The sequence below is a fragment of the Orycteropus afer genome, unplaced genomic scaffold (assembly GCF_000298275.1).
Source record: "Orycteropus afer afer isolate SDZICR_OR568_19922 unplaced genomic scaffold, OryAfe1.0 scaffold00075, whole genome shotgun sequence".
In the NCBI taxonomy this organism is placed as follows: domain Eukaryota; kingdom Metazoa; phylum Chordata; class Mammalia; order Tubulidentata; family Orycteropodidae; genus Orycteropus; species Orycteropus afer.
Window position 1 is genome coordinate 11,885,505 of NW_006921662.1, and position 10,871 is coordinate 11,896,375.

The 10,871-nt window shown below is 37.5% G+C and overlaps 1 protein-coding gene across 1 annotated transcript in view; it reads left to right on the top strand.

Moving 5' to 3' along the window:
* The window catches only part of ZC3H11A (zinc finger CCCH-type containing 11A), a 33,724-nt gene that overhangs the window by 946 nt on the left and 21,907 nt on the right, over positions 1–10,871 (top strand). The window contains exons 2-6 of the mRNA XM_007941174.2: positions 906–1,025; positions 7,784–7,907; positions 9,843–10,046; positions 10,165–10,281; positions 10,519–10,599. Coding sequence (XP_007939365.1) covers positions 906–1,025; positions 7,784–7,907; positions 9,843–10,046; positions 10,165–10,281; positions 10,519–10,599 — 646 coding nt within the window. The remainder of the gene's footprint in view (positions 1–905; positions 1,026–7,783; positions 7,908–9,842; positions 10,047–10,164; positions 10,282–10,518; positions 10,600–10,871) is intronic.

Here is a 10,871-nt window from a genome sequence, read left to right on the forward strand (position 1 = left end):
GCCAATTATAGCATCAGAACTCTAAGCACTTGAGAGAGAGTGGGCACCTCCCAGAACATTGTTTTGTGCCACTCGCAACAGAAATACTCCAGGTAGACAACTTCAGCAATCAGGAGCTCCTCAGTTGCTCATAGAAAATCGCACCTTGGAGTTTACAAAGACTTATGGGTAGAAAAGCCACACTAAGTAATTTACTACACCGCACCTACTAACTATTAAGAATACATTCCATATAAGAAAACAAAGCCATCTTTCTAAATATGCTTTTACAGCTTGTTTGCTTTATCTTTGTCAAAATTTCCTGTTTTTCTGATGAATTCTGTGGTGCTATTTCGATTTATCTGCTTTTTTTCTGTTGTTCCTTTGTGATTAATCCTATAAATTTTTGTGTTATAAAAACGTCTTCTATCTTAAATAACAGCAGTTTGCCCAGTGGTAGTATTTTGTTCCAATGTCAGTCTTGTACAGGGTATGTAGTAAAGCATGTAATTATACTTAAATTCTTATCTATTAACTAACACTCTGATTTTCAGTCAAAAGCTAGAGTTATAGATACCAGGGTGTATGCAATGGTTTTGAAGATATACTATAAGCTATATTTAAAGAGTAGCTAATACTCTCATTTGACTTTTTTCCCCACCTCTGTATCACCCTTGTTGTCAAATCAGATGAAGAGTACTGTCAAGAAATAGATTATAGAGAATTAAAAATTTTTGCCCTCATGTTGTTCATATCATCCCATCTTGGTTGTTTTCTACCTTGCCTGTGTTTCCTTATTCCTTTATGCTTATCTAGCTAGATTATCTTTATGCTTATCTAGCTATAAACTCTTAACTGTAGACATTTTCCCTGGTATATATTTTGGGGTTGTAGTTCTTTACCTTATTCTTCCCTTTTGTTTACAGGGTGACAGCTGCCCATTCCGTCACTGTGAAGCGGCACTAGGAAATGAAACTGTTTGCACATTATGGCAAGAAGGACGTTGTTTTCGACAGGTGTGCAGGTTTCGACACATGGAAATTGATGTAAGTTCTGAGTTGGCATTATCATAGTACAACAAGTAGTCTGGGTGATGGGAAAAGCCAATAAAATATGTGGTAAATAATCACATTTTATCTGTTTTAGCATGTGAGTTAAATTTTATTTTTTAATGATCCAGTGAATCATTGATACTCACTTAATATCTAAATGTTAAAAGCATGAATTCGTATAATCTTTCTGCAAGCCAGTTTGGTAATATAGCTAAAGCCTATTTGGTAATATAGCTATAGCTATACCCACACACAAGCACTCATATTTGGGCAGTATTTACCTGTATTTCTATTTTTATTTATTTGTTTGTTTGGAAACAATCTCACTTGAAGAAAAGTTCCAAATATAGTATAAAACTTTTTTTTTCTTAGCCTTCTGAGAGTTGACAGTCCCTGTCACCTCCAGATATTTTCTTAAGTATTTCCTACAAACAAGGATATACTCATGCCATAACCTTAATTCAACCATCAAATTAGAAAATTAGCATGGATATGTTACTTCTATTTAATCCTTAGACTTCATTCACGTTTTGCCAGTTGTCCCGGTTATGTCCTTTATAAATAGCACAAGGAGTGATTCCAGATTCAGATGTTACATTTCATTGTCATGACTCTTCTGTCTGCTTCAGTCAGAAACAGTTACTCAGTCTTTTCTTGCCCTTCTTTGGCCTCAACACTTTGTTAATTACAAATGATTAATTTTGTAGAATGTGCCTCAATTTAGAGTTGTCTGCTTTTTTCTCATTGGCTAAATTCAGGTTGTGTATTTTTGGCAGGAATATCAGAAATGATACTCTTCTCATTGCATGACATCAGGTGGCATATGATTCTGTTTTTCCCATTACTGGTGATGCTAACTTTGGTCACTTGATTAAGGTGATGTTGGCTAGACTTCTTCACTGTAAAGTATTTCATTTTGTGATTAATAATTATTTTGTGGAAAGGTACATTGAGATTCTATAACCCATTTCTGTCAAAGTTTCAAATTTTTCTAGTTGTTTATGTTAGTGTGAGTTCATGGTTTCTTCTTTATTATATTATGATTTATTTCTGTCATTTATTTTTTATGCTTAAATTGACCGAGATTTGTCCAGTTGAAGTCCTTCAAACTGGTTTTTGTGTACTTTGACATGCTTCCATCATTCTTTGAGCATCTCTTTGCTCAAAGATTTTTCAGGCTCATTTTGTACTTTTCCTGTTCCAGCCTTGGAATCAATCATTTCTCCAAGGGTCCCTGGTTCCTTTCAGTAAAGAATGATATATAGAAATTAAGATTTTGGCTCTTCCTGCTGTGTCATTGCTTCTCGATCCTCTCAGTGGACAGAGCTAGGGGATATATAAATGTATATACATACTCATGTTTACGTCATTATTTGTTATCTGTTTTGTTGTTTTTGTTGTTGTTAGTTACTGTTGAGTCTGTTCTAACACGTGGTGACCCTATGTGTGCAGAGTAGAACTGCTCCGTAGAGTTTTCAGAACCAAACTTTTGAAAGCAGATTGCCAGGCTTGTCTTCTGAAAAGCCATTCAGCAGATTCTAACCACCAGCCTTTCAGATACTAGTGGAGTGCTTAACTGTTTGCACCCCCCAGGATATCCTTACTATACATCTACATATTGAAAATTATGAATTCACATAGATGCCTCAAATTCCAGTCTAAAACCACAGGGTTTATTTTGTTGTTGTTGTTATGTGCCATGGAGTCAGACCTGACTCATAGCGACCCCTCCTTGGGTTTCCAAGGCAATATCATCACTACGGAAGTAGATTGCCCCCCTTCCTTCCAAGGAGTGGCTGTTGGGTTTGAATCGCCAGCTTTCTGGTTAGCAGTCACGTGCCTTAGGCACTACACTACCAGCGCTCTTCTTTTCCATACTTGTAATTCTCTTCTCCCAAAGTAAGTAACTTGGTTCTCATTGCCCTTAATATTTGGTGTACTTGATCAGTTCCCTACTATGTAAACCGATACTGTATCACAGCCTTTTCCTCTTGGCCTCTGACGTCGCATGTGAGAATTCCCCTACACAGGAATATCCCTCTCACCTTGTGTCAACTCCAGCACCACATGTGAGACCTCACGGGACCCTTTCCTTATCCTGCTTGGACCTGCCATCTTACTCTGGACTCACCTTATGGATTCCTTTTTCATACCTTTGGGCTCTGATACTCTGTCCTGGGCAGTCCTGCCAACTGGGATGCTCTCCTTACACTGCTCACAACTCAGTCTCTGCTCTAGGTCTCCACTCAGTGACACCCTGTCATCTTTACCTTGCTTAGTCTTGATAACCCCATTCCAGGCTGCCCCTCCATGGAGATACCTCTTCACCCTACATTGATCTGCCCTCCTGCACAGAAGCTTTGCTTACTCTACTTAGGCTTCAGCCCTGTGTCAGGCCACTTTCTTGTGCAGGTGCCCTCCTAACATTATGCCAGCTTCCACTTTGTCATATGGACATCTTTCTCTTCCTAGTCAAGTACAAACACCCGATGTGGGCCACCATATCCTTTCTTCCCACAGCATAGATGCCTGCTGCCCTCAGCCCCACCTAGTGACTTTGGACTGAAGTGTTTGGAGTAGGTGAGGAAAGAAGGAAGAGACTAAGTATGAATTTTGTATGCCAGGGGTCAGTTAGTTTGGTTCCAGATTTTTATTAACTATATTCTATGCTACTTGTCTTCCAAATAGTAAGGAATTAATTAAATAAACTCAGAGGAAGGAATACTGACATCTTGTGAAAATACCATGTCACATTACTGGCAAAATATAAATTGGCACAACTCCTGAGGAAGGTGTTCTGTGATCTCCCAAGTCTGCCCCTACATTTAGGAATTTACTAGAACTCATGGTACATAACATAAAGTTTTATTCATGGTTAAGATTTATTACACTTAGGATGTACATTTGGTCATAAGAGAAAGAGACACAGTCTGGAGGAATGTATGTGCAGATTTCCTGATGGTGTCTCCCTGCCATAAGAGATCATACAAAGTATACTTTTCCCCCAGCAACAAAAATACAGCAACATATGTGTGATGTTTCTGTCCAGAGAAGCCCAGTAGAGACTTAGAGCCCAAGGTTTTTATTGGGGCTAGTCACATAGGCACATTGTGTTTAACACCTTCCAAAATTCCAGACTTCCAGAAAGAAGGCAGGTGTTCATCATAAACCATATTATTTGCACAGAGAGTCTAGGCACAGTGAAACACTCTAATCAGTTAACTGTTGACTGGGAACATTCGAAGAACCAAGTTCCTTGATGCCAGCCAAGGGCTAGTCTTGCATACAGGATTTTGTAAGCATAGCAGTCTCAGGCCTACTGTTTTAACTTTTTCTGCACAGCAGTTAATTTGGCTTTATCTTTCAAAACTCTCAAAATGCTTATATGTTTGTTCCATATGTGCAAAATGAGATATATATAGAATTACCCATTGTAGCATATTTTGTAATAGTAAAATACTGGAAATAACCTAACCATCTTTCAGTTAAAATAAAACTTGCTATATTCTTATAATGGTGTTCTGGGCAGCTGTTAACAAAAATTAAAAAAAAAAACAAAAACGAAAACTCATTATTATTGATATGGAAACATCAATATATTTTGAGTATGGGGCAGAGCAAAGTATTTTAATATGCTACCATTTATGAGAAAAAGGGAAAGGGAAGAGAATTTATATCTGTTTTCATTTGCCATATGCTTTTTAAAAAGTTATAAAGGAGAAACTTAACAACAGTGACGTTGGGGGAGGAGGGACAGGGATAGGAAGGAATTTTTTTACTGTGTATCTTTCATATGTATCTTTGAAACATACTGTGTTATCTGTTAAAATTTAAAGAAATGTAAGAGGAGGATGTTGTTATGGAGGATATTTTGCCAAATCAAAAACTTAAGAAATTACGTGGAATTTCTTGAAGTGTATATATGTGTATGATTAAAAAATAAATAAAAGATCTGGTAGCATAGTGCCTAAGGCACTTGACTGCTAACCAGAAGGCTGGAGGTTCAAACCCACCAGTCACTCCTCAGAAGGAAGGTTGGACAATCTACTTCTGTAGAGATACTGCCTCGGAAACCCAAGGAGGGTTCGCTATGAGTTGGGGCCGACTCAACAGCACATAACAACAACAGCATACCAGAATAGGGAACTCTCGTGGCATAGTGCCTCAGGCATTTGACTGCTAATCAGAAGGCTGGTGGTTCAAACCCACCAGCCATTCCTCGGAAGGAAGATTGGGCAGTCTACTTCCATAGTGGTACTGCCTCAGAAACCCAAGGTGGGGTCACTGTGAGTTGAATCCAACTCAGCGGCAGTGATTTTGGTTTGGGTTTATACCAGAATAAGTGGTTCTCTTTGGTTAGCGGTATAACAGGCATTTATTTCTATTCTTAACATCATCTTTTTTGTATGTTAATTTTCAGTGAGAAACAAAATCCAGGAAATGTCAGGTGACTCCAGTATATGGAGAATATACTGTTATAAAAGTCATTCTGTAATTTAAAAATTACTTCCAGGAAAGAAATAAAGATTGACCCTGGTGCAAGTAAGATTGGTACTCAGTTTTGTCTTAAGGAGGAAGTAATTAAATAATTGTTATTATTCCTACCTAATAAAACAATGGCAGCTATTACACCTATTTTTGGGGTGTAACAAGAGACTTATTCTGTCTTTGAAAGGTAACCATAGTTGCTGTAGTTTTTAAAATAGGTAATCATGCATGTAGCAAAAATGGAAACATATTTCTTTTGTAATAATTTTTTCTAAATTGCCTTTGCAAAATGTTGAACTAGTTTACATTTCCATTAGCAGTGTGTGGAGTTCTGTGAGTTTTCCACATCTCCACCAACAACATGTATTGTGAAATTTATCAGTCTCCCAGTGTATTTTAGGTTTTGATCTTTGCCCTTTTTGATGCCTGTAAGGGTCTTTTTATAATGGCTGTTGTTTCTCTATTTCTTCTCCATATTTTAAATTCCTACATTAATATTGTTACTCTTTCCTGCAATTTTAAATGTTAGGCTGCTGATTGTGATTAGAGAGCCAGCATAATGCAGGTTATTAGTTAGAGGGTAATTACTTTTCAGAAGTCCTTATTAGGTCTTTTTTTCTTTTTTGACTTATTTGCTTATGTATAAATATAAAAAATAATACAAATCGTAGTCGTAGAGCTGCCAAAAATTTTCACAAAATGAATATACTTATTTACCCAGTACCCTGTTTGCTCCCTTCATCCCTTCATTGTCACTGACTACGCCCCCAGAGGTAGTTATTACCCTGACTACCGTGAAGAGGTTTTGCCTGTTTTTTAATCTTTTCATAAATGTGGTCATACAGCTCTTTTGTGGCTGGCTTGTTTTGCACTACATCTGTGGTGTTACGTGTAGCAGTGGTTCATTCCTTTTTGTTACTGGATAGCATTCTATTACTATATGAGTATACTATAATATATCCATTCTAGCATTGATGTACATGTGGATGGTTTGCATTTTGGAGCTATTCCAAATACTATGGCTTTGAACATCCTTTGTTTTGAACATTCTTCATACAGATCATTTGGAAAACTAATGTATGTGTATGATCTAGCAGCTTTTTCCTAGGTGTGCAAATAATCTTTTTGTTCCTCTTCTCCTTCATAAGAGGGAGGTGGTCTAGGGAAGAATAAATGCCATCTCTTAGTGTGTTACAAATGCTTTCCTTTGAAGAGTTACTAAAGGGGAAAATTTGGTGAAAGCTGAACTCTCACTTTCAAATAATAGCTACAGTTTATTGAGTCCTTTCTGTTTCCTTAATGCTTCATCATCATAAGAAACCAGTTATATAGGTACTGTTATTCCCATTTTATGGCTGAGGAAAGTGAGGCTTTCAAAGGCATTCAATTATTTGTCCAAGGTCACATGGCCAATAAATAGCACAATAGATTTAAAAACTCTGCTGTTTGCTGTCATCCACTTGGAAGGGATGTAGGAGATCCTGCATAGAGAGGGAGAACAATGTGGAACAAAACTCAAAATCTTTTGGACGAAAAAAAAAAAAAAAAAAGAAGAAGGTGGGGACCAGGTTTGCTGGTCCAATAGAGCCTGGTGGAACCACTGAGACTATGGCCCCTAGCTGCCCTTCAGGTCTGGAATTGAACCCACACCTGTGGTTTCCAGCCAAACAAAGTACAGGCATGTGAGTTAAACATTTACCTCAAGTAGACACACGCCCTGGAGAGAACAATCATGGGAGAAGGAAGGGCTGCTTATGCACAGGGAGGCAGCTCAGGGCGCAGAAGAGTATGGAGGGATGGACACTGGGAAGAGGTAACTGTGGGGAGGAAGTGGGAGGGGAGCTGTTGCATTATAAATTTTGGTCAATGACATGAGACAAAGTATATGTGAACTGCTGAATGAAAAGTGAATTTACTCTGTAAATCTTCACCCAAATCAAAATAAAATTAAAAAAAAAACTCTGCTGTTTGTTTGCATAATATTAACTACTGTATCCTGCTGCTTCTCTGAATTAAGTATAGACATTTAGGAGTTCCAGGATGAGGGAATGAAGGAAAAAATAGCAGAAAAACTACTCCCCTACTCCCTTCATTTCTTCATGCTTAAAGTATATCGTGTTCGGCACCTTCTCTTCATTTCACATGCCTCAGGTTTCTAGAACCTGTTATGAACTTAATCCAAAAAACAAATTTTCCAAATTAATAATGTATCTTACTTCGTTATTTATTTGAAAAAAATACGTATACATATTTCTTTCCTACAGAAAAAACGCAGTGAGATTCCTTGTTATTGGGAAAACCAGCCAGTGGGATGTCAGAAACTAAACTGCGCTTTCCATCACAACAGAGGACGCTATGTTGAAGGCCTTTTCCTACCTCCGAGCAAAAGTGAGAGATCCATTTGTAATTTTAAAAGAATAATTACTATTTAACAAACCCCTACTGTGTGTACTGTACAAAGTACTTCATTGCCTTCTTTCAATCTAGTGAGTCTGTTATTTCTACTTTCCAGTTGAGAGAACTGAATTTTATTAAGATTAAATGACTTACACGTGGTCATAAAACCATACAAGGCAGAGCCATGATTAAAACTTCATGTTGCCAAAAGCCAGGCTGCCTCACAAATGTATCTTGGCATGGCAGCTAAGATGATTAAAGTTTAATTCATTTCCCATTTTCTTAGGACACCTATAAAGATTTTTAAAAGAAACTTGATTCTCTCCAGGCCAAGGGTTGACAATCTGTTCCTCCTTCTGTTTGTAAAATAAAGTTTTATTGGAATGTGGTCACAATCATTTACCTATTTTCTCTGGCTGATTTTGTGCTCCAACTACAGAGCTGAGTAGTAGCGACAGACCATATATGGCCTGGAGAGCCTCAAATATTTACTGTCCTGTCATTTACAGAAAAAATTTGCCAACCTTGCTCTAGGCTATAATCTAAAATGAAACAAGCTACAAAAAGCTATTATTTTTCATAAACACAATGGAGTACTATGCAACACTAAAGAATAATGTAGAATCTGCCAACCACCACATAACATGGATGAACTTGGAGGACATTATGCTGAGTGAAATAAGTCAATCAGAGAAGGACAAACATAGTATTAATTCATTACTGTAAAAAGTTAAGGAAAGGTTTGAATATGGAAGGAAATTTTCTTTGTTGGTTACCAGGGGTGGAATGGAAGGGAGGAAACACTGCAAAAAAAAAAAAAAAGGCATTGACCCATGTCACTTTAGTTTTGTGTGTTTCACTGTACATAAATTATATATCAAAATTTTTTTTGTTTAAAAAAAGGCTAGTATTTTTTTTGGGAAATGCGAATTGCAAACAAGTGTTAACAAGGTAAAGGCAGAGGATGACCTGATCCTATAGCATTAAACTATATAAGCTTGTTTCCAAAGCCCCTTTAAAATAATTTCCTAATAGAATTATCAGCACTTTAAAGTCCATTCTGATGTAATTAAATTTGATGGTTGTGTTTTTTCACCTCAGTTTACAGTTTTCCTTTATGGTTTAAATAAATATTAACTATTGTCTCAAAGCTACTACTTTGCTAAGCATAAATCCTATAATTTCAATATTTAAATTAAGTGTCTAGCATACACAGTTACTATATGTCTAGCAAGGAGCTCCAGTGGCTCAGTGGTTAAGGCATTCAGCTGTTAACTAGCTGCTAACCAAAAGATCCATGGGAGAAAGATACGGCAGTCTGCTTCCATAAAGATTTACAACCTTGGAAATCTTATGGTGTTCTACTCGATCCTATAGAGTCACTATGAGTTGGAATCAACTCGATGGCGGTGGATTTGGTTTTGGTTTATTGCATCTGGCAAGGAGCCCTCATTGTGCCGTGATTAAATGCTCACTTGCTAACTGAAAGGTCAGCAGTTCAAACCTACCAGCCCACTCCACAGGAGAAAGGTGGAGCACTGTGCTCCTGTAAAGATTATAGAAATGGAAACCCTATGGGGAGTTTTTATAGGGACCTGTGAGTTGCTATGAGTCAAAATTGACTCAACGGCATTGATTTGATTTTTGTTTTTGTTTTGTTTTTCCTGGCGCATCTAGCCTTTTGTTTATTTTATCAGCAGTGTTTTTAGTGCTCATTTTGAGTTTGTTTATGTACAGTGAAGAGTTATTAGCTAAAGGCATATTTTCCCCCTCTGGGAGTTTGGAATGTAATTGGGAAAATTAGGTAAAAAGACATAACGTTAATTAGGAAGATAGACCAAAGTTATCGTAGGTGGAACAGGGATTTTTTAATGTATTCAGATTGTGTCTTCTGTTTTTAATTAACTGCTGGTTTTTTCTCTTTAGCTGTGTTACCCACTGTGCCTGAGTCACCAGAAGAGGAAGTGAAGGCTAGCCAGCTCACAGTTCAACAGAACAAATTGTCTGTCCAGTCTAATCCCTCCCCCCAGCTGCGGAGTATTATGAAAGTAGAAAGTTCAGAAAATGTTCCCAGCCCCACACATCCACCAGTTGTAATCAATGCTGCAGATGATGATGAAGATGACGATGGTAAGTGGTAGATCTTTATTTAAGGCACATAAATAGCAAGGGTCACTTAGTGAATTGAAAAGAATTAGGATCAAAGCTTGTTTTTAATTGTAAATTTGCCTTAAATGTTGATATTTAGATCAGTTTTCTGAGGAAGGTGATGAAACCAAAATACCTACACTGCAGTCAACTCCTGAAGTTCATAATGGATTACGAGTGACTTCTGCCCGGAAACCTGGGGTCAGTTTAAAGCAAGGTAAGAGTAGGCTATTGGTGCTTGGCCCTCTCATAAGTCTTACAGCACTCTTGAATGTGTCTAAACTATTTTAATTACCTTTGAGATTTAGTTCATGATTGCCACCTCCCTCCTGCCTCCACATACTTTCTCTTACTTGTTCATTTAGAAAACATTTGAATGCCTGCTATATGTACATAACACACAGAGATGAAAAAGGTGCTAGTTCCTCATGAGGTTCCTATTTGGGTTTCTCAGGTGAATGTTTGAATTTTGGAATAAAAACTCTTGAGGAAATCAAATCAAAGAAAATGAAGGAAAAATCCAGGAAGCAAGGTGGTAAGTTATCATGTGTTTTGTTTGCTAGAGAAGCATAATAAGCATTTCTGGAAGCAACAGCCACAATGATCAAATAGATTTTCACCTCTGTCGCTTGTTTTTAAGTAAAACACAGACTTCCTTTAAATCACATTTGCCTTTTGAATTCTTTATAGCTGTATTTCAGTCCCTAACTATTCAGAGCTGTTGTTGTTGTTGTTGTTATGTGCCGTCGAGTCGGCCCCCGACTCATAGCGACCCCTCCTTGGGTTTCTGAGGCAGTATCACTACGG